Raw genomic sequence first — 23,221 nt, forward strand, 5'->3', positions numbered from 1 at the left:
GATGTCTTCCCACAGCTCAGCAGCTCTTGTGAGCTATAGCATAAATGTTCTTAAATGCCAGAGGGAGCTGAGCCATGTGGGTGTGTATGTATATGTAAATGAGGCAATAAGCCACATAAGTTTGGGAAACTGTGTCTCCAAAGTCATAAATTTTTATGGGAGCCTTCAGAGTGGCTGGTGGGTTTGATCTGCTAACCTTGAGGTTGGCAGTCCAACTGTGTCCCCAGGCTCCTTTCATAAAAGCCCACCCAGGTTCTTCTGTCCTGGACAGACTGCAGATAAAAGTATCTTCTTTTGAACAGCTTATTCTAGCTACTAGTGCCCTGCGGGGATATGATGGCATTGATCTTGGTAGGCTGCCAACATCCTTTGTTTCTTCACACGGATGTGTCTTCAGGGAAACCTACAAACCATTTTTTTCCCCACCATCACCCTCTTCAAGGAGCTTATCGTTCAGAGGAGAAGGTGGACATGTACACAACTATTAAAGGCAGTGTGCTGTCTGACTTTTCTTGTGCTTGCTCCAACCCGTTGCACGCGCCTCCCCGCCCCCATGCCTAGCATAGTTCCCAGCAAATTCACAGGCACGCAGTCACTGTTGTGGAAAAAAATAAGCCTGTGATAGAGATCTAAATAAAGTGCTTTGGGAGAGCGAGTGAGTGCAAAAAGAGCGGTAGAAAGATTCGAACTTCCGAAGATCGAATGGGCAATACGGATCTTGTCCTTACTCGGTCATAACATCAGCCACACTACAACTTAATTACTAATTTTAAGGTGATCTTATTTCACCTGCACAAGACTGTTGGCTACCCAAGGCCAGCTCGCACATCTGTCTCATTAACAAATGCTCAGCGTGGTGCATCATGCACAGTATGATGCTCAATAAGTCTTTGTTAAAGACAGAAGGGAAGTTCATCTCAAGCCAACAGATATGGTTCAAGACTCTTCCCACCCGCCCCCAATTATAAGGCCATAACATGGAACTCAAAATCATTCAAACAGAAAGATAAAAAAAAGAGTGTATTTGGTTTATGTGTATGAATCATCAGAGGGCTGGATCCAGGAATTTGATGAGTGAATTCGCCTTCATGTTTCCTTTGTTTTGGCTTCATTTTCAGGCGGATTTTTCTCATAGGATGGCAAAGGCGGCTTTCAGCAGCCTCGGATATGATTCCAATGAAAAGCATGTGCCTTTTTTCTTCAGAATTCCAATAAAAGAAGCAAGGGGGGCTCTAGTTGGCCTGACTTAGGTTATCTACCCGTCTATGAACAAGTCACTGAGATTAGACGGGCCCGGAGGTAGCAGGTGGCACAACCTCAGATAATCTGTCCAGATTACAATGGGGCGGGATTATTCACCAGAGACAGCTAAAAACTGCTAGAGATCCACTGCAGATGAAAATGGCTGGAACAATGGCTTAGAGAGCTAGAAAGCAATGCCGAGCAGTAGGACTTGGATGTAAGATAGAAGAGTGGGTGTCCAAGCCAAACCCACTGCCACTGAGCTGATTAGACACATGGGAACCATTAAGAAATAACGCTGAAGATCTAAATTTGAATCAGATGGTGTTGGCCTTGAAGGCCAGAAGCAGACGAGGTTAAGCGTTTGCTCTATAGATCGCGGCGATGCAGTTTAGGGAGATGCTCCCTCTTGTAGGGTCTCTGGGGGTGCAGCAGGTTAAGCATTGGGCTATTAACCACAACACCAGTGGTTCCGGCCCATGAGCTGCTCCACCAGAGAAAACTAATGCTGCCTGCTCCCATCACTCCAAGATTTCCAGCCTCGGAACCCCCCGGGGCAATTCTCCTGTGTTCTGTTCCTTTGCTCGGAGTTGGACCCACCCCACAGCAGTGGGTTTAGAGGTCTCCCCTTGGAATCTCTCCCAGGCAGAGTCGCCCGTGGCATTGTGCCAAGCAGGACAAGGCGTGCTACAGCCTCTTGGCCACCCCTTGATGGCAAGGTGGGCTGTCGGGACGTGTGTGGTATTATTGCCATCTTACCGAAAGGGGAATTGAGACTCTGAGAGGTTGGGCTGCTTGCCTCCAGGGCCCGCAGAATTGACAGCCTCACGTTGAGAAGTCGTGTCTTCTGCTTTTCTGTTTACAGGTGGTTGGGGTATTGGTCTTGGAGAAGGTCTGATAAAGTTCCATGTGAGAGTTTGGGCAATGGTAATAAAGGAAGAATCCTTTACTCGTGACGAGTAGTCTGGGAAGGGATGTATGTGAGATACCTGCCTGCTGCGACAGGATGCTCAGGTCGCAACCCCACTGTAGAGAAATCACTGACCCTTCCTGGGCAGCCTTGGGAAGTGGGTCTATGAGGCCCTAGAATTCATCTGGAACTCTGGAATTCGTCTGCTCTTTAGTAGTAGCTGTTGTGTGCTATTGAGATACTAATCCATAGCAACCCCTTGGAACAGAGTAGAACTTCCCCATAGGGTTTCCAAGCTGTATGAAGGAGCCCTGGAGGTAGTGTGGGTTATGCCTCGCTCACTGCAAAGTCAGCGGTTTGAAGCCACCAGCCACTCCTGGAGAGAAAGATGAGACTTAGAACTCAAGTCTTCAGACTTACGACTGAACATGGGCAGTTTTGGAAACCCACAGGGGCAGTTCTGCTCTGTGCCTTCGGGTCGATATGAGTCAGAAATGACTCGATTGCAGTGACTATCTTGACGGAAGCAGACTGCCATATCGTTCTCTCACAGAGAAGCTTATGGGTTTGAACTGCTGATGTTTTGGTTAGCAGCCGACCAAGCGTTCACCGGGAGCTCTTTAAACAATCACAGTAGCAACCAAAGGGAGAACAGTAGGAGTAGCAGCAGCAGGAATGGTCACAGTAATCAGCTCTTAGAGCCCTGAACTGCCTGCTAAGCAGGTGGAGCCCTGATGGTGCGAATGAGTGAGGCGTTCAACTGCTAACCACAGGTTGTGGGTTCAAACCCACCAGCTGCTCCTCGGGGGGAAGATGCATCTGTGTTGCAGTAATGACTTATCGCCACAGGGTCCCCAAGGAGCCATGCGACCCTGTCGTGTAGGGTCACGATGAGTCAGAATGGACTCAGTGGTAGTGGGGTTGGTTTTGTTTTAAGCACTTTGCTGAGAAATGTATATGTACTCTCTAATTTCACCCTGTGGCAGTAAAACTGGGAAAGGCGAGACCTGTCCAGTCAGAGAAGGAAATATTCCCATTTCCTTCTTGCTCGCTTGCCTTAGGTAGCACGGTAGGAAGCAGCAGGACGAAGTGCTGACCACAGAGCCACCCAACTCCAATGGCCAAGTTCTTCAGCAACGTGGTATGCTGCCTCCCTGTAGTTTCACCTGCCTCGCTCCAAACGGGTTACAGACCAAGCCTGGGCTACAGTTGGCTCTGTGAGGGCAGCCAGAGGGGTGGTCGGCAGTGTGGCTCGGACACTACAGAGGAGGTGCTTGAACTCTGGTGCAGAGCCCGGCGGGCTAGAAAAGGCACACGTGGACCCCTGGGCTAGTTCTGAAATATCTACCAGTGTGCACAAGAGTCACCTGAGAGTGATAAAAAATTGCACATTCCTGAGCCCCGCCCTTCCAGAGTCTGACTGCGAGGGCCACTGTGGCCTTAGACTCTGCATCCACACTGGCACCCTCCCACCACCACCAGGCATTCCCATGTGAGTGCGGCACATTCTGGGGGGTGCGGACGGGGGAGGGATGTGTGCCTGCGGTCTGTCGCACTGGTTTCAGGGGGCATTGGGAAGGCTCCATGGAGACAGGGGGATGTGCTGCTGCAGATAAACTACTTGAGAGTAGCTGTATCTAGATTCTTAACTTCAGATTCCACCCTGTGAGCCCAAGCCTCTGTAGCTAGTGACCAGATACACATTACAAAGGATCTCCTATGAGAACTTCTGCTCAGTCTAGTTTAAAAAAAAAACTTTTTTGGCAGAAAGTCACTTGTCCCTTTTTTCTGGACCTGGGAACCGCAGTAGGCAGTGTCCAGGCCTGTTCCCAAGTCCCTGAGAATCCTCCTGCCCACTGCCTCCTGGGACTCTGTAGGGCCCGCCCGTCGGCCAGAAGGCACCGAGCACCCCCACACTGGAGATGTGGGAAAGATGGTCCCTGCCCTTGAGGACTGGGTCTGGAAGGGGAGACCAAAGAGATCATGTGAAAGAGTCAGACGCACAAATAAAACAAAAATAAACCAGATGCAAATCTACGCCGCGCTAAGAACCCAAGAGCTGACATCATTTTGGATTCCAGATTTTACATTAAGTCAGAGAGAAGCAGGAAGGAATTGACTGCCAGGTGAGCCATTAGAAACTCCTTAGGAGGCCCGGCGCTGCGGTCGGCTAGGCATTGGGCTGCTAACCGCTACACCGGCATTTCAAACCCACCAGCTGCTGCTTGGAAGAAAGTTGAGGCTGACCGCTCCAGGAAGGAGTTAGAGTCGCAGAAACCAGGGTCAGGTTGCTATGGCTCAGAACAGCCTGGATGGCAGGGGGTGGACAGATGGGGAAGGCAGATTCACCTGAAACATTGGGATGCTCCTCTCTGCCTCCCAGGCCTCTCACTCTCCGGAGAGTGGCAGAGCTGGAGCAGGGCCAGCGTGGGACCCTGTAAAGTACAGGACCCAGAGCAGGGACCCTGATTGCAGGATGCAGGGACAATTCTGCCTACAGAATGAGGAGGAATTGGCTCAATAAAATTGGACAGAGCATTGAGAGATCCACCGATGGAAACTCCCTGAGAAAAATAAGGGCCTGGTTTATTTCCCTGACAGCCGGTGCCATGGGCAAGATGGGATGGGATTGGAAAATGTGCAGAGACCTGGTGGACCAAGGTATAACTTGACTTTGTAAGGGTGAACCAGGGAAAGGCCACTTGGAATGGAGCAAGAACCTTCCAGACAAATACAACTCATGCGATGCCAATGAGACATTTGATGTGAGAAGAGAGGTCCAGCCATTCAGTTTGAGCAGACTCAGGAATACAGAGGCCTCAATGGGAAGCTTTGCTGGTTTGACTTAGAAATGCCTCTGAGTATGAGCCATGGCACTGTCTCGGGGCAGAGTCTCACTCCCTCTTTCCTGAATGGCCTCCTCTCTGGCTCCCCGGTCTCCTTGGTGTTACTAGGTGGCATGGAGTTGGTTCCAACTCTTATACCCTATGCGTAACAGAATGGAAGAACAGAACAAAATAGTCTCCTTACTTCCATCACTTTCTATGCCACCAAAGGGATTTTCCTAAAACAAGTTTAAATCACATTTTTAATCTGCCTAAAAAGTTGTGCGGCTATCTACTGAGGTGGAATTGCGCTAGGTGGAGCACAACTTTTGTACCACGCATTTTTCTCGCTAGGTGAGCCTAGAGCAACTTGCTCTGAGTTAGTGCACCCAGTGACATCCCCTGGGAAGGTTCTCTCTGGTCACAGTGAATTGTTGTTCATAAAAGCACTTTGGCTCAAACTTTGTTTTGTTTTTTTGTTTGTTTGTTTTGTGTGATAGCTGATTTAAGAGAACAGTGTTTGCTGCTCGGGAAAAATGCCACAAACTGTTGAACTGTTGAACACAGCTTACAAGGACAGTGCTAGGGGGAAAACTCAGTGTACAAGTGGTTTTCTCACTTCACAAAAGATGAAATGTCAATTGATGACAAACCTCATTTCTGGATGTCCGTCAACTTCCCAGATGGATGAAAATGTCGTCTTGTAGTGCATTTGGGATTCATTCCCCTAAATCAGATTGTTAATCAAGCTTTTTGGTTAGGGGTTCTGAAAAGATTACGTAACAATGTACAACAAAAAAGGCCTGATTTATAGCAGACAGCAGACTGGTTTTTCCACAACAATGCATCTACTCATGTAGCCATCTCAGTGCACTGGTTTGGGGCAAGAAACGGCATGCCTCTCTTGCCCCACACACCTTACTCACCTGACCTCGCTCTATGTGACTTCTTTTTGTGTCCAGAATTCAGGGGGACATGAAAGGACAGCGATTTAACAAAGTAGAAGAGATGAGGGGAAAAAAAGGGAAAGTCTATCAGCCATCCAAACAGATGAGTTTGAAAACTGTTTCCAAGAATGGAATAACAGATTTGACAAATGCATTAAGTGTAATGCAGAGTACTTTGAAGGTGATACTGTTGTTTTGTTAAAAAAAATTAAATACATATCTTTGGGAAAAAATTGCATGTGTACCCCCTCGTATGTCCTTTATAGCATAACTTCACCAAGCCTCTTTAGTTTGTCTCATTCGCTACCTGCCCACCCACCGTCAACAAGTCTTAGTGATAGCCAAAAAAAGAGAGAAAAATGGAGAGGAGCGTTAGTGGAGGAGTAATGTCACACTGAAGCACAAAGTGACTAAGGCAGGGCTCCTCAAGCTTGTTAAACAGGGGCCCAGTTCACTGTCCCTCAGACCGTTGGAGGGCCCGGCTATAGTTTAAAAAAAAAACTATGAACAAATTCTATGAACACTGCACATATCTTATTTTGAAGTTAAAAAAACAAACGGGGCAAAAACACTGGCGGGCTAGATAAATGTCCTCGACGGGCCGCATGTGGCCCGTGGGCCATGGTTTGAGGACGCCTGGCGAAGCAAAGAGTTGGTGGTTCAAACCTACCCAGCAATCTGGAGATGCCAGCTGAGCAGAGCCTATGGCGCCATTCTGCTGTCACCTGAAGGCCAACAGCTTGGCAGACGTCATCGGGATAAGCGCAGAGCTTCTGGGAGAAGCTCTCCAATAACTGGGCTGGGGGCAGGTTCTGTGCTGACCAGTGAAATGAGACAAAATCATGGGCCACCTGTACCACCTTTTAGCTCCAGGGGCGTGCCTGTGCTTGTCAATTTCAGCTCATCGGACAGAGTAGAGCCATGCCACAGAATGCCTGTGACTGCACATCTTTATGGGAGCAGATCGCCTCATCTTCCTCCTGGGAAGCTGCTGGTGGGGTGGGACCACACACAGTGTGGTGAGTGGCCCACCGCCCGACCCAGTGTGTCACCAGGGCCCCGGTAGTGCTTGATGTTTGTTCTGATTTTGTGTTCCGGCCCGTGACTTCAGGGTCCTGCAATCCCTTTTTGGATCGGCAGGTCATCTCATTTTCCACAGAGTGCACCTTTTCTGCTGTGGGCCGCATTTCCCCATTCATCCCTGGTCCTCGTTCCCTTTTTATGTAGTTTATTTTTATTCTTAATTAGAGATGACGTTGTCAATATTTACTGCCTGCGAGCTTATGAATATATTCGGCTGTAATAAAAGCATAGTCCTTAAACTCCGTAACAGATGTGCGTGTGTGTGTGTGTGTGTGTGTGTGTATAACAGTGATTACATAATCTCAACAAGCAGGCTCTGGGGACTCTCACTGGGAGATGGAACAGTTGGTTTAAATTAGGTTTCCATGTGAAATACAGTATCGCTATTTTTTTCCTCACATTGTGGGAAAGTATATGGAAAATGATTTGACTGATAGGAAATCCGTCTGCATGCGTGATCAAGATTGAGGCAGCGACCTAGTGGTGGTTTCTGCCTGCTATGTGGTTGTGTAGGGCAGTCTGTGTGCTAATTCACCGGACAGAACCGTGACGTTCGAGAGACCCCAGTTTACCATCTGGTTTACCAGGACAGGACTTGAGGCCAGGGGCCTCCGCAAAGAACTGGTTGGGGGAGTGGGTGGCAGGGCTCAGAGGAATCTATTTTAACTTTTCAGTAAAGAGAGCAGGCTAGATTTCTAACTCTAGGGACGAAGACTCTATGATTCTAAGTATGGACTGATGATTTCCCCGGGCAAGATGGGATTCATCAAAAGCAAATCTCTCCAAAGGAAAAACTAGACACACTCTATCAACAAAATCATTTCTGACTCTGGCCAACTTAGCACCACCAAGGTTTCAACAAAGGTGACTTTTAATGGGAGGTGGGGGACACCAAGCATAGAGATGGTGTGTGGGAATTGCTCTTAGCTCACCTAGGAGCAGCTTGCCTTCAGGAGAGGTGTGGGCTCTGGTACTCCCTGGTGGGCACCTGTGTGCTCAGGGCAGACCAGGATATGGAAAGCAAATGGTTATCTTCTTCCCAAGGAGTTCCAAGTTTCTTGCAGGATGACCTAGACTAGGATTTCTTCTAGGGATCTGATTTAAGTCTCTTCTCTTGACATTAGCCAGTGAAGGCCAAAGCAGTGGGGATGCATGCTGGGATTCTAGGGCTCAAGGAAGCCAAGGGCCATCACATTTTGCTTCAATGGGCTTCAGACGAGGAAAGACATGATACTCCCCCAGCACTATTGGTAGGGACTGTCCAGTAGGTTTTTGCTCATAGTGACCCAGTGGACAGAGTAGAACTACCCTATTGAATTTTCTTAGCGTAGATCTTTATGGAACCAAGTCACTGTCTTTTCCCCTTGGGGGCTGTGACCCGCAAGACCAGCAGCTCAAAACCACGTGCTGCTCCGAGGGAGAAAGACGCAGGGCTCTCTAGTCCCTTAAAGAGGTGCAGTCTTGGAAACTCACAGGGGCAGCTCTGCCCTGTCCTATAGGGTTGCTATGAGTTGCAGGGACTTGATGGCAATGAGTTTGGTTTGGTGGTACCATGGATTAGATGTTGGGCTGCTAGCCACAACGTCAGTGGCTCAAACCGACCAGCCAGTGCTTAGGAGAAAGATGAGATTGTCTGGTGCTGTAAACATTTACATTCTCAGCCACACTCTCTAGGACGGTTATTGGTCGGAATCGACTTAACCGTCAGGGGAATGGGGCGGGGTGGGTCAGAGGAACTCTGGTCGGCCTGTGGATTGGACCCTGGGCTGCCAGACTGGCATTTTTAAAGCCACCAGCTGCTCTCAGGAAGAACGATGAAGCTGCTTGCTCCTGTAAAGATTTACAGTCTGACGAGGGTCGCTTGAGGACAGTGAGTTTGCTTTCGTTTGGGATATTGTTTGCTTGGAAGTTGATTTCAGGATTTATTTATTTTTAATCTTGTTCTTATGATTCGAGTGAACGTTGACAAAGCAAATTGGTTGTCCCCATAATTGATGAGCAGTTTGCTTGTGACAACAATTACAAGCCCCACAATTAACAGCATCCTTCCCACTTCTTGTGTTTGTTTTCAGCTTCCACGTGGCCTTCTTTCCGGTTCCTTCCTGTTTTCTAGGTGTCGCAAACCTCTCACCTTTTGAGTATCAGCCAAGCACTTACACTGCACTGTCCAGGAACTGCTTCTGCGAACACTGTTGGGGTGCTGTGCCGTTGAGTCGATTTTCAACTCAGAGCCACCCCATGTGACAGCGTTGAACTTTCCCATAGGGCTGTCGAGGCTATACGCTTAAAAATAATTATTGAGGCCTCTTACAGCTCTTGTAACAATCCATGCATCAATTGTATCAAGCACATTTGTACATGTGTTGCCATCATTATTTTCTAGACATTTATTTTCTATTGAGCCCTTGGTGTCAGCTCCTCTGAGGCTATAGTCTTTTGGGGAGCCTTGGTGGTGAAATGGTTACACGCTGGGCTGCTAACCTTGAGGTCGACAGTTCTAAACCACCATTGGCTCTGTGGGAGAAAGAGGAGGCTTCTACTCCAGGAAACAGTTACAGTCTTGAAAACCCCAGGGGCAGTTCTACCCTGTTCTACAGGGTCGCTCTGACTCAGAACCCACTAAATAGTAGTGAGTTTGTTTTGTTCCGTTTTTGTTTCATCCTTGTGGGAGCTGATCTTTCTCCTGGGCGGGCTCAAACTGTCAAGCTTCAGTCGTATCATCAGGGGTCTTTCCTGCCCATACTAAAAGCCATCGTTCGTTTCCTTTCATCAACTGTAAGCAATATGCCTTGAACCTTGAACTCTTGCTTGCAGTTGTCTTGGGTCATCCTGACCCTGTGTTCCAGCCTCACTCTCTCAAACCAGGACATGAATTGCCTAAGCAAGTGCAGGAAAGAGAGCCAAGTGGGATCGAGAGCAAGGCTTGGGTCTGTTAAGAACACAGTCTATCAACCTGGCTGTCAGCCTGGACAGAGGCACCTTGCACAACCGTGTTCCATGCCCCAAAGTATAGGCGGCAGCAAAGCACTCTTGGGGGAGGTGGTGAAAGGGAGGGCTTAGATGTGGAGTTTTATTTAATATTATAGTCTAGTCCCTGTGTGGTAAGGAGGAAAATCTCATTAGAATTCATTTAAACCCAGCACTGGAGAGTATAGCATCTGTATCGTGTGTACATGAGGTATGCAATGTGGAGGTTGTTAAGGGCATCTCTGCCACAGCAGCCAAGTTCAAATCCAGACCTGGCCACCTCTTGCTGGGGACTCTCAGCAGTTCCCTTGCCCTTTCTCTGCCAGTTCGTTCATGTATACAATGAGGAGATTAATAAAACCTCTACTTCTTGGAATTACTGCGAGAAGGAAAGAAGCTAATATGTATAAAGAACTTAGAACAGCGTCTGGCGCATGAAATAAAAACATTGCTATCAAGTTGATTCCAATTCCTGGCCGTGTATCAAATTCGAACTTCATAGGATTTTCAATGACTGGTTTTTATGGCAGTAGGTTACCAGGCCTTTCTTCCAAGACACATCCGGATGAATGAGTACCTCCACCCTTCTGGGCAACAGGCAAGCGCATCAGCCATTTGCACCCGCCCAGTCCCTAGTAGTCTAAGCTATGCAAGTCGTCATTCTCATTAGTGCTGAGGCGTACTGAGCAGGCAAGGGTAAACAACAGGTCAAATAGGTTTCCATCAAAGTTATCCTTAAGCCTTGTTTCTCTCCTTAGCCTCGTGGAATTTTATATCTCAAGAGGGGTGTTTTGGATTATCTTTTCCGATCCCTTTACTTGTTTGTGTGGTGGTCTGGGTGAAAGTTTGCAAAGCAGGTTCATTCTCCACTGACCAGTCCGGGTGCATTTGTTTCACCGCATTGGTTGCAACTCCCTCAGTGTAGCAGCACTCTCTGGTCTCCTCCAGGGTGCCTGCACTAGCTTTCCTTCTTTCTGGCCCTCTTTGGGGGGCAAATGTTGCCCTTGGTCCCAGATGGTCCGAGACGTGTGCCCCTCAGGAACGTTGCTGTTCCCTTCACAGCCTGTTGTTGGCTGCAAAGCGATCCCAGGCTGGAAGGGTGTGTTTGTGCTTCCAGCAGTCTCCCTCGGGTGGGTAAGTCTGGTTTTTTAATGATACTGAATTTTGTTCCAAAGTTATCTCCCAGCCTACCCAGGAGCAGCTGTGGACCTGATCGGAATGGTTGGTGGGGTGGTTGGACACTGCCTTTGGCCTTCTTCACTCTTCTTTCCTCCAACCCTCTTCCTTAGGTTAAAGACGAACATGAAGAAATTCTAAGGGCTAAGGGACTCCCCCAGAATCCCCAGACAACGCAGTGGTAGAGATTGGCGGGGTCCCTTGCTTTCCTAATACAAACAAGACCAGCTTCTTGCGAAGAAACGGTTACCAAGCTTCCTGGGCATCGTTTCAGGGTGGGTGTCCTCTGCATTTTCCAGGTGAGCTCCTGGGTGACGTGGCTGATCCTCGCAGCGGGCTCCATGGAAGAGAAGAGGGAGGTCTTCTCCTACTTGGTGCACGTGGCCAAATGCTGTTGGAACATGGGCAACTACAATGCTGTCATGGAGTTCTTGGCTGGCCTCAGGTATGGTCAGGTGGGCAGAGTTTATTGGGTACAGTTTCCCCTTAACGGCTCAATGGTATGAAGTTAATTGCCCAGATAGCTTCGTTTCCCCAAGCGAGCAGTTAGTTGTGATCATTTTCGTTCATCAGACTTTGTCCCTCAGAGATGCCCACAGTTCAGCCCCTGTTGAACATTCATGGTTGCCCTAACTGTGTCTGCTTTGATCCCATGCTCTTGCCAAATTGAGTAAAATTATCTAGCTGTTTATGCCATCAGTCCCACCGCTGCCATCTCCTCCTTCAGGTTCCATACATACACTCTGTCTGTCTATCTGTCTATCTATCTACCTATCTATCTAACTCTATGTCATTGGGCTACCGTACAACATTGGGCTAACCTTTTTTTATGCATTGAATGTTTTAATCCCAAAATAATGTTTGAGGTAGGACCGATTAGAACTCTAAGAAAGAGGAACCTAATGTTTGCAGAAGCTCATTCATTGCCCTTTGAGTGCATCTGAGAGCAGGCAACCTTGATCTCAGAGCTCATTCTCTTAACCACCATGATATACTGCTCTTCTGCCTTGCCGCCCAGCTAAGAGCAAAGGTCACCATTGTAGCAACACTGCCTCGGGCCCTGTTTGCATTCACCCTTGGAGACCTGGCATGAACGGCTGCCCCTCGCAGCATTGAACATAAAGACATGAAACGATGTCCTGACTTCCTCGCGGCACAGCTGTCAGACTAAGAGGCTCCTTCCTCTACAGTTGCTCCGAAGACTTAGTGAACCCATATGAACTGTAGCACATGCATCGGGCATATTGTAAACCTCCGTGTGACTCACTCTTGCTGTTGCTGTCGCCTGAGAGTCCCCTTCTCAACGAAGGTTCTCTCTTTATGTGGATCTTACTTCATAACAGGATTGAGACATTCCTTTGATCCTCCAACACTGAACCCAAATTCACTGCCATGGAGTTGGTGCCAACTCACTACAGCCCTACAGGACCGGGTAGAACTTTCCCCCAGCGAGTTTCCAAGACTGGAACTGCATAGGCGAATAGCAAGCCCCGTCTTTCTTCCACTGAGCAGCTAGTGATTTCGAACCGCTGACCCTGGGGCTGGCAGCCCAGTGAGTAACCACTGTGCCACCAGGGCGCCATTTTAATTTTCCAGATACCCCATAGGAAGTGGGGATGGAATTGATGAAGAAAATTCCTAGAGTTAGGCATTTTTCTTGCTTTTGAACTTCCTTAACTCAGAATAAACTCATATGATCACATCACTGGTATTTAGATGGGTCATACAAATACACTAACCATGGCTCAGAAGAAGGGAAAATAGAGCAAATTTTGGGAAAACCAAAACTATTTTTACCCAGATGAGTCTTCTCTTACTAGTAAAATTTCTTCAAGGTCCCGTCACTTTTCTTTTGAGACTGTATAGTCACATTGCAATCAAGTAGTTTTATCTTTATGGTAAATACCCTTCTGTGTGGAGTGTGGGTGACCGGAGCAGTTTATAATCAGCTGCTAACCTAGAGGTTGGTGGTTCGAACCCACCAGTGGTTCAATGGAACGATGACAGCCAAGCAAAGCCGATTCTAGTCTGCAACACACAAATTCACCATGAGTCCAAAGTGACTCCATGACAATGGGTTTGTATTAGTTTTGGGTTTTACTTTTCTGTACTGGCCTCGAAAGATGGTGCTGGCATTTGATTGGCAACCTCACTTCCTCTCCACATGGACTTGCGTGTCCTCACAGCGTGGCAGCTGGTTGACCTCAGAGCATGGGCCTAGAGGGCAAAGTCCTTAGAATTGATTTTGAACTCACATTTAACTGTAGTCCTTACCTAAGAACACTCAGTTCTTAGGGTGCAGCCCTGCTCAATACTTACCACATGAAGGGAGTCCCTGCAGATATGGGCACTGTAGCCAAGTCAAGTGAGAAAGACAAATGATGCCCAGCTACCAGAAAGAATAATGTCTGGGGCCTCAACAGCGTATCCTAAAGCAAGCAAACATCTAAATGAAGTGTCAGTAAGTCCACACAGAACACTGTGTGACCCAAGAATTATAAATAATAAAGTCCAAAATCAGAGGAAGGAATTGTGTTAGAGGTCAAATTCCGTCTCCAGTGGATGACAGTGAAAACCCCAAATCCATTTTCAGAGCTTGCTCCTCAGGGATCAAGCCCCTGAATTCCCTCAGCCCATCGACCCGAGATGTGAGCAGCCTTACCCTCAGACAGAGCACGGCGGAAAGTGAATGGGTACAGATAGCATTGGATTAAAATTTAACATTTTATCATCTGCTTCCCTTTTGACCCATTTTCAGTTTGTCCTAGTTTGTGTTATTTCCTGCTTTCTTTTGGAATTAGGTATTTTTGTGTTTTATTTTGTTATTGTTATTGGAGGGGGAGGCTTGGTATGATTTTTTTTACATGAAATCCAAGATAGGAAAATCTACAGAGACAGCAACTAAATTAAATCCTTGCCTTGGGGCCAATCTTACCACTCCTGTGAGAAGATATTACTGGGGAGAATTGGGGAGCTAATAATAATGAGTAAAAAAATGGGAAAATGCTTTTTAAATATATACTCAGACCACTGAATTGTATAATGGATGAATTATATATGTCAATAATACTGTTGAAATGTTTTAAAAGAGAGAGAAAAAAAAAACCAAATGGATGCTGTGATCCTTTTTATATCACTCCTGCCATAATGTCTTGGTCGCACAGCACCTGCACTGATTCATGTTAGGTGGGCACTGCACCAGGCATGAATGCCAGCAGCAGGCATGGCCGGAGGCCCCCTTGAAGACCGGCTGCCACCAGCCACGTGTTAGGGAGTTCAGTGAATGCAACATCACTATAAGATGATCCTGAGAGAGGCGTAGGTTGAATTGGGTTTTCAGGTCCAACTTACTTTGAATAATTTTTTTAATAATTAGCTTATCTCACCTGCATGTATTTGTTTTGACCTGCCCTGTTTAATATTAATCATTAATATTGTTACAGGAGAAGATTGTTGAAATGGCAGGTGTTTGGTTACATATGCATTCACCACAATGTTTTTCAAAATCGCTTCCTTGTAACAGGTCCCGAAAAGTTCTGAAAATGTGGCAGTTTATGGACCAGTCCGACATTGAGACCATGAGGAGCCTGAAGGACGCGATGGCTCAGCACGAATCCTCCTGCGAGTACAGGAAGGTGGTGACCCGGGCGCTGCACATCCCCGGCTGCAAGGTGGTTCCGTTCTGTGGGGTTTTCCTGAAGGAGCTCTGCGAGGTCCTTGACGGGACTTCTGGCCTCATGAAGCTTTGCCCAAGATACAATTCCCAAGAAGAAACTTTAGAGGTGAGGCCTTTCACAATTATCCTAAGGTCAGGGTCATCGTTGGTGCCAGTCTTACCACTCCTGTGAGAAGAAATGACTTGCTAAAGCACAGAATTATTCTTTGTTGTTTGCTATTTGATAGCCACTAGGTCCTGGAATGTTCTAGAACAGTGGTTTTCAACTTGTGGGTCTTGACCCCTTTGGGGGTTGAATGACCCTTACACAGGGGTCGCCCAATTCATCACAGTAGCAAAATTATAGTTATGAAGTAGCAACAAAAATAATTTCGTGGTTGGGGCCGTGGCATTAGGAAGGTTGAGAACCATTGTTCTAGAAGAACAACTAGTACTGTGGTCGACTTAAGACCATTCGGCTTTTTTTACTGGGACCTTGGGAAAGTACACATAGAAAAGGGTACACTGCTGTTTTCTGGTTTCTTCTTTAAAAGTTGATGGGTTTTTCTTCTCTCTTAGCAGACAGAATGTCTCAGTGCAGGGGGTGAAGGACGTTAAGTGAGAGTGGGTCCTCATGGGCAAGAGTCTTAAGTAATGGAATAAAGAAAAGGAGGAGGCTATGCTGCTTTGTCTTTCGTGGGAGGACGTTGGGGGGATGCTGCTTCTGTATTAAACACGCTCTCCAGACCCCTGGTCACGACGCTCTCCCACTGGCTCAAGCTGGTTCCTTCTTTGTCCCGGCTCCCATGGAGAAGCGAATGGTGTGGCTCAGGGCATGGAGCACTGGGGAGAATGGGTGTTCAGGAACTGGATGGCAAAGATAAAGAAATGTCCCTATACGGTGTTTAAAAGGAAAGGAGACTCTAAAGTGGGGAGAAACTTGTGGATAATTTTTGAGGTACCCAGACCTGGAAGTCTCAAATGTGATCACTTTCACCAAGATGACAACACCCACTACCAGCCTTTCTCCTACACACACACACACACACACACACACACACACACACACACACACCTACCTTCGCAGTGGGATGGAGAAGTCACCTAGAACAAAAATGGAGCCTGCGTGCCAGGGAGGGTTGAGAGCCCTGGGAGGCACAGGTCACGTCTCTCTGGTTTGTGCACTGGGATCAAAGAGCAAGAACTGGCGGCAAATGCATGAAGCTCCCACGCTCTGCCTCCTTCGGGTTTCTCACATCTTAGGGCGAGGAAACACCATGATCTTTTGGCTCAGCTGCTGCTCAGGAACCTCTGGTGGAGAGGACTCATCATGACAGCGGGGCAGAAGGAAGGTACAAGGAAGCAGAAGAGCGATCTAGGAAGCAAAGCCAAGGATAGAAGTATAAACATAGGTGTGTGCATATGTAAATACATTAATCCATAAAAATACAGGCATTGGCCTATGTACATATATTTATATGGCAATACGCTGAGGGAGTGGACGGACTTCGGGCCTCTGCTCATACCCTCCCTCAATGCAAGAATGCTTGGTTTTAACAAATTGGCATTCTGTGATACTCACCCTCTGGTCACAATCCCTGAAGACAAATGGGAGCATAAGCAAATGTGGTGAAGAAAGCAGATGGTGCCCGGCTATCAAAATATATAGCATCTGGGGTCTTAAAGACTTGAAGGTAAACAAGCGGCCATCCAGCAAAGAAGCAACAAGCTTACATGGAAGAAACACACCAGCCTGTGTGACCACAAGGTGTGATCAGGACCAGGTAACACGAATCAGAAGACCCATAACAAACAAACAAAAAACCATATTGTTGAGAACAAGGGGTACGGACGGAAAAGAGACCCAAAGCCCATCTGTAGACAATGGGACTTCACCTCGCAGAGGGATCACAGTTGAGGAATGAGTCAACCAAAGTCCAGTAAGCACCGATGAAATACACAATATTCCTCTGGTTCCTGGAGGCTTCCTCACCCCCCACTATCATGACCCCAGTCCTGCCTTCCACTGCAGGTTAACTGGAGCATGTGCGCAGGTACAGATAAGAAATAGGAGCTCACAACACAGGGAATCCAGTAACAGTAATGGGACTGACAATACCAGAAGAGTAGAGGGAAGGTGGGGAGAGGAGTGTAACCAATCACAATGATCAACACATAACCACACCCCTCCCTCCAGGGGGACGAACAAAAGAAACCATGGGGGAGGGAGACAGCGGTCAGTATAAGCTATAAAAATAATAATAATTTACAATTTATCAAGGGGTCATGAGGGTGGAGGGAGGGAGCTATTACCAAGGGCTCAACAGACAGTAAATGTCTAGAAAAGAATGAAGGCAACATAGGTACAAATATGCCTGATACAATTCATTTATGGATTGTTATAAGAGCTGTAAAAGCCCGGGGAGGGAGGGGGGGGAAAGAGGACCCGATGCAAAGGGTTTAAGTGGAGAGCAAATGCTTTGAGAATGATTGGGGCAGGGAAGGTGCGGATGTGCTTTATACAATTGATGTATGTATATGGATGGATTGTGATAAGAGTTGTATGAGCCCCTAATAAAATGTAAGAAAAGAAAAGGAAAAAAAAAGAAAATTATTAGGGCAAAAAATGTACAGATGTGCTTTATACAATTGATGTATGTATATGTATGGATTGTGATGAGAGTTGTATGAGCCCCTAATAAAATATTTTTTAAAAAAGAGTTGTAAAAGCCCCCAATACAATGATCTTTTAATTTTAAAAAAATCACCCAGAAACCTCTGCATTACCATGAAATATATAAGAACTAAACCAAGATGTCCCGTTTCCTCCGTGTTTTCCTTGGGTTCTAGTAGCTTCATCTGGTTCCATAGAATCAGATTGTTTTATCAGGCTGTTTTCCTGCTCAGTTCTCACCACAAGGATAACATAACCTTGCCTTCCCTCCGTAAAGTGGCTACTCTGCTCCCCAGGGAACCTTGGAATCATATTGCTTTTTATACTTTAAATTCAAAGCAGAATATTGGCTCCTCGTAGAGCTAATGTTGTCTTAGTAGGAACAAGAGTGAATTTTGAGCGTCCGTGTAGTGAAATGAAAACAAAGGAAGTTCTTCCTGGGGGTTCTTTGCTTCCAGGAAAATGTGCACAGATGCTATTCCTTGTGAGGATGATGGTGTCGCCTCCCTGGCCGAGCAGGATGTCCAGGCATTAGTACCCTAATTGTACCAGCAAATTCTCCGTCTCTTTGCAGTTTGTCGCCGATTACAGCGGACAGGACAACTTCTTACAACGAGTGGGGCAAAATGGCTTAAAGAATCCCGAGAAGGAGTCGACCGTCAACAGCATCTTCCAGATCATCAGGAGCTGCAGCCGCAGCCTGGAGACGGAGGACGAGGGCAGCCTCGGTGAAGGCAGCAGCTCGAGGAAAAACTCCTTGAAGGATAAAACTCGGTGGCAGTAAGTTTGGCATTTTGAAAAAGAGAGGGCGGACTGTCTCCCTTGTTGGTTCGTCTTTGTCCTATTTGGGCTTGGCTGCACTCGAAGACGTAATGGATTCAGCGGTGGAATTCTCCCCTTCCACAGGGAGCCGTGGGTTCAATTCCATCCAACACCTCATCCTCAGCCACCAGCCATCTGCCAGTGCAGGCTTGCATGTGGCTAAGATAAAGAACAGCTGTCAGCAGGGACTCCAGACCAAGCCAGAGTAGGAGGACAGGCCTGACTCTCGACTTCTGAAAAAAAAAAATCAGCCTGTGAAAATGCTATAGTCTGATCCCATCCATTGAGTATGGGGGCTCTATGATCTGGAGGCAACAAGAGCACCTAACAGCAGTATTGTTAAACCATGCTCTCTGTGTCCAGACCCCAGTATTTCTCTATGACAATTTGACTTTCTGATTTGGTTGCTGTGTTCTAAGACTATTGCCCGTAGTCTAACTTCTTGTCTTCTGTACTGCCTCAAAAAGGAAAACTAATCTTCTATTTCTAATACATTTTAAAATTAAAATCTCAAGATTAGAACTACTATTTTTCATTTGTTTCATAGGTTCAAGTAGCACTGGGTGGTGGGGTTAGACTGTTAACTGCAAGGTCAGCAGTTAGACCAGGCTTTCTACTCCCATAAACAGTTACAGTCTCGGAAACCAACAGGGGGCAATTCGACTCTGTCCTATAGGGTCACTGTGAGTCAGAATCAACTCAATGGCAGTGAGTTTGGGGTTGGTTTTTTTGTTTGTTTGTTTAGTTTTGACTGTTGTTAACATTAGAGGCACTCTAGAGAGGGAGAGGAGTGTCTGGGTGGCACACACAGTGAAGTGCTCAGTTGTTGGGGGTTCAAGTCCACCCTGAGGGCCTTGGAAGAAAACTCTGTAGTCAGTCAATGTACTGAAAAGCCAGCCATGGAGAGCCCTGAGGAACGCAGTTCTATACTCAGCCTTGGGGTTGCCACGGACCAGCGTCACCCTGACGGCAACTGGTTTGGGTTGTTGTGCTGTTGGTTTGTTGTTGATTTATAGAGGGAAGGACCATCTACAAATAAGCACATGTTTATGCAAGAAGTCTATCAGGACCATTTAAGTCCTTCGCCTATCTGTCTCAATCTGTCAGTCTATATTAAGAAGGTATCAGCTTGCATACGTTTCCCCTTCCGAAATGGATTTCCTAGCAGCTTATAAGAATAAATATGTTTTAAAAAGAGTAAATATGGATACTATAAGATACTAAGGAAAATAAGGATATTGAAAAACAAAGCATACGAAAAGGTATTCCACACCGTTCTGTGTAAATGTTGTTCTTCGCTTCTCAGTGGCCAAAGGAAGGAGTAATGTACATAATTCATTACAAGTTTCATGATACTTGTAGGAAAAATCAAAGAGGAAATGGGGAGAAGTGCGCCTTTCCCTCAGATTGAGATCTGGCCAAAAGCCTTCCTTAAATCCTGCTATAAAGGACATGTACATTATTTTAGAATCACAGCTAACTTGGGTGTCATATTGAATATCATATGATATTCAAATATCATGTTTAGATAATGCCTAAATAGATCGTTTTTATAGTTTCTTTTTTACATGAATGTTCACTGGGAGCTGTGTGTCCATGTGTTTTATGGAATACTCCCTCTGAGGCTCAGAGACGGAGACTTCAAGCCTTCCGTTGTCACCCTCTCCTTGCCTCCGGTCCCTTCAAGGGTTAAATTCCTTGCACGATCACATCACCTCTCATGATATTTTCACTCACAATTTTCAGCTTGTTTCCTTGTCCTGTTCCTAACCACTTGTCATCTGTCTTCGCTATAGGTGCCTCTGTCCCAGACCCCTTTGTAAGCATTCTTTTTTATTTTTTACTCGTTTTATTAGGGGCTCATACAACTCTTATCACAATCCATACATACATCAATTGTGGAAAGCACATCTGTACATTCATTGCCCTGATCATTCTCAAAACATCCACTCTCCACCCAAGCCCCTGGCATCAGCTCTTCATTGTTTCCCTTCCCTCTCTGCTCCCCACTCCCTTATGAACCCTTGACAATTTATAAATTATTATTTTGTCATATCTTGCACTGTCTGGTGTCTCCCTTCACCCACTTCTTTGTTGTCTGTTCCCCAGGTCAGAGGTTATATGTAGATCCTTGTAATCGGTTCTCCCTTTCCAACCAACTCTCCCTGTACCCTCCCAGTATCGCCACTCTCACCCTGGTCCTGAAAGGATCACCTGCCCTGGATTCCCTGTGTTTTCAGTTGCTGTCTGTACCAGTGTACATCCTCTGGTCTAACCAGACTTGCAAAGTAAAATTGGGATCATGATAGTGGCGGGTGCGGGGGAAGCATTTAGGAACTAGAGGAAAGAATCAACTGTCACTCACAGGGACCCTATAGGACAGAGTAGAACTGCTCGTTGGGTTTCAGAGACTGTCACTGTACGAGTAGACAGAACAGCTGGCGGGTTCGTGCCACCGCCTGGTGCTTCTCCCACAGCCGCGAGCACTGAGAGAAAGGAGAGAATAGACACACAGAACCTGGGAAGCCACCTTGAGACCCTCACAATGAAACGGCAGACACGATGTACCTATGTAAGAGTAAGAATTCCCTTTCCCCAGTAATTGCTGCTCTTCAGGGACCCTTGGAACACAAAGTGGGGACAGAAATGCTTGATAGAATTCCCTGCAACCAGAGCTGCAAGCATTGTTTCTGGTACTTGCTGTTCCGTTCCTGACCCAGAGCCCCACGTTAGCATGGTTTGTGTGTGGTAAAGGGAGAAACTGCTTTGTGGACAGAGCTGCAAAAACAAAAAAGACTACCAACACTAGGCCTCCAGCCCTTGCTCGTGTGTCAACCACTGGCCCTCTGCACCACAGCGAAGAAAGAAGGGACACCCCTGTGGACCTCTGCTTCACCTGACCTGAAGTCTGCCCTTCCAATTCTTCTCAAACCTCTCGGCCACTCTGGCTGCATAACCAGCTACAGTAGCTGAGGAAGGTGCTAGGTTGCTGCAAAGCAAGAATTCACCAGAAGCATCTTACTAGGTGTTGCAGACAAGGAACAACTGCTGCAAGACCTTCTTAAAGACATCGATTTTCTTTTATCTAAAAGGATCGGGTTTACACTTACTTACCTTGATGATTCGTATCCAAGGAATCATGTTAAAGCTATAAGAAGTAGTGAACTGTTAATAAAGAAAGTACATAGCTAGGGCGGCCAGTTCCCTCAGCAGATGTCCCTTGGGAAATACAATAGAATTTGTGTCAGCTGAAACCTGGACAGGGTGGAAACATGACAGAGAAGAAAAATCCAAACCCACTGCCACCAGGTCAATATTAACTCACAGTGACCCGATAGGACAGGGTAGAACTGCCCCCATGAGTTTCCAAGACTGGAAATGGGAGTAAAGAGCCCCATCTTCCTCCCATGGAGCCACTGGTGGTTTGGAACTGCCGACACTGCGGATTACAGTCCAGTGTGTAGGCAGTATGCCAGCAGGGCTCCTTGACAGGGAAGGAAAGGTAATCGTCTCCACTAGAATGAGTGACAGGGAAGTGGTCGGACTGCACCCTGTCTGGGGAGCACGTGTGCGATTCGGAAGAACAAGAGATTCCTGTTGAATTCCGGTTCTCAGGGGATTCGTTGTAATAGAAAAGTACTGGTTTGTCTCATTTGTGGCTTCTGCAGAACCTCTACGAAGCTAAGATGAAAAAGCGCCTGTCCCTTTTCACTCCGGGGTTCGTTCCTTAAAGCATATGACCGGCCTTTGATAGAGGAAAGCATACAGCTACTTCGCTTCCTCTGTCTCACTGTTTCCAAGCCCTGGCCCCCTGGATTCTGACGCCTAGCTTCCCTACAGGACAGGATAGGCCGGGCCTTGTGAGATTGTGAGGCTGTACATCTTTACAGGAGTCGAAAGCCTCATCTTGCTCCTTTAGAGCCGCTGATGGTTTCGATCTGCTGACCTTTTGGTTAGCAGCCCAACACATAGCCCACTACACCACCAGGGCGCCTTTTTAGTTCACAGGTAAACCACACTTCTGATGTCTGGTTGACATTTGATTCCTAAATAGCTTTAAAAAAAAGAGCGATTGATTTGACTCCAATCATAGAGATCCTGTGTAGGGATTCCAGAACTGATAGATTTATCTGGTGTAGATAAAGCTTCATCTTCTTCATGAGTAGTAGCTAGTGGGTTTGAACCACTGGCCTTGCAGTTAGCAACCCAATGCCTAACCTGCAATGCCACCAGGACTTCTAATAACGCTTAAAGTTCTTTACTTGCCATTTGTTAAAATGCCACAGAAATTTGCTTTCTGAGAAAAGCAGGCCTGTACATGCATCAAATTAATTCTATCTTCTGTGAGACAAAAAATACTATTTTCCTGCTTGAAAGGAGCTTATTTCATTATAAGCAATTGTCCATTTTATTTTAGATGTAGTTCCTGGATTAATGCTTTTGAACAGAATTGTTACATCTGACATAAATTCTTTTTGCGCCATAACATAGAAGCTGACGCCAAGACAGAGACTGCCCTTCTCTCCCCGTCTCCATCGGACACAGGCTCCAGAAAAGACTTGCCAGTTTGCTTTCCAGAAACGCTTTAAAACACCTGCAGTTCTGCACTGGAAAAGACTTGCTGAAGCTCAGACCAAAATTAAATGGTATAAGGAGACTCCCTTTCTCTTTCTTGTCTCCCTGCAAGGTCCTCCTGGCCTTAGTCATCCTAACACAGGGAAGAGAACTTGGTGAATTTTCCAACACACACACACACACACACACTGCCAAAGTCAAGTTGAATTGCTCTGACTTCTCTAGGACTTTGACCCTATGTCCCAATGAGTGTCTTTGAACTGAACATTTTTTTCTTATTAATAGAGGTACTTAAAAAATTTTTTTAATAGAGGTGCTTTTAGAGCCAGCTTATTAAATCTTGCT

General features: G+C 46.6%; 1 protein-coding gene across 5 annotated transcripts in view; it reads left to right on the forward strand.

Moving 5' to 3' along the window:
• Positions 1-23,221, forward strand: part of PLCE1 (phospholipase C epsilon 1) — a 319,921-nt gene that overhangs the window by 210,906 nt on the left and 85,794 nt on the right. For all 5 annotated transcript variants that reach the window (XM_075533992.1, XM_075533993.1, XM_075533995.1 and 2 more), the window contains exons 5-7: positions 11,450-11,595; positions 14,674-14,932; positions 18,054-18,259. In XM_075533992.1, the coding sequence (XP_075390107.1) occupies positions 11,450-11,595; positions 14,674-14,932; positions 18,054-18,259 (611 nt within the window). The remainder of the gene's footprint in view (positions 1-11,449; positions 11,596-14,673; positions 14,933-18,053; positions 18,260-23,221) is intronic.

The sequence above is a fragment of the Tenrec ecaudatus genome, chromosome 16 (genome assembly GCF_050624435.1).
Source record: "Tenrec ecaudatus isolate mTenEca1 chromosome 16, mTenEca1.hap1, whole genome shotgun sequence".
NCBI lineage: Eukaryota > Metazoa > Chordata > Mammalia > Afrosoricida > Tenrecidae > Tenrec > Tenrec ecaudatus.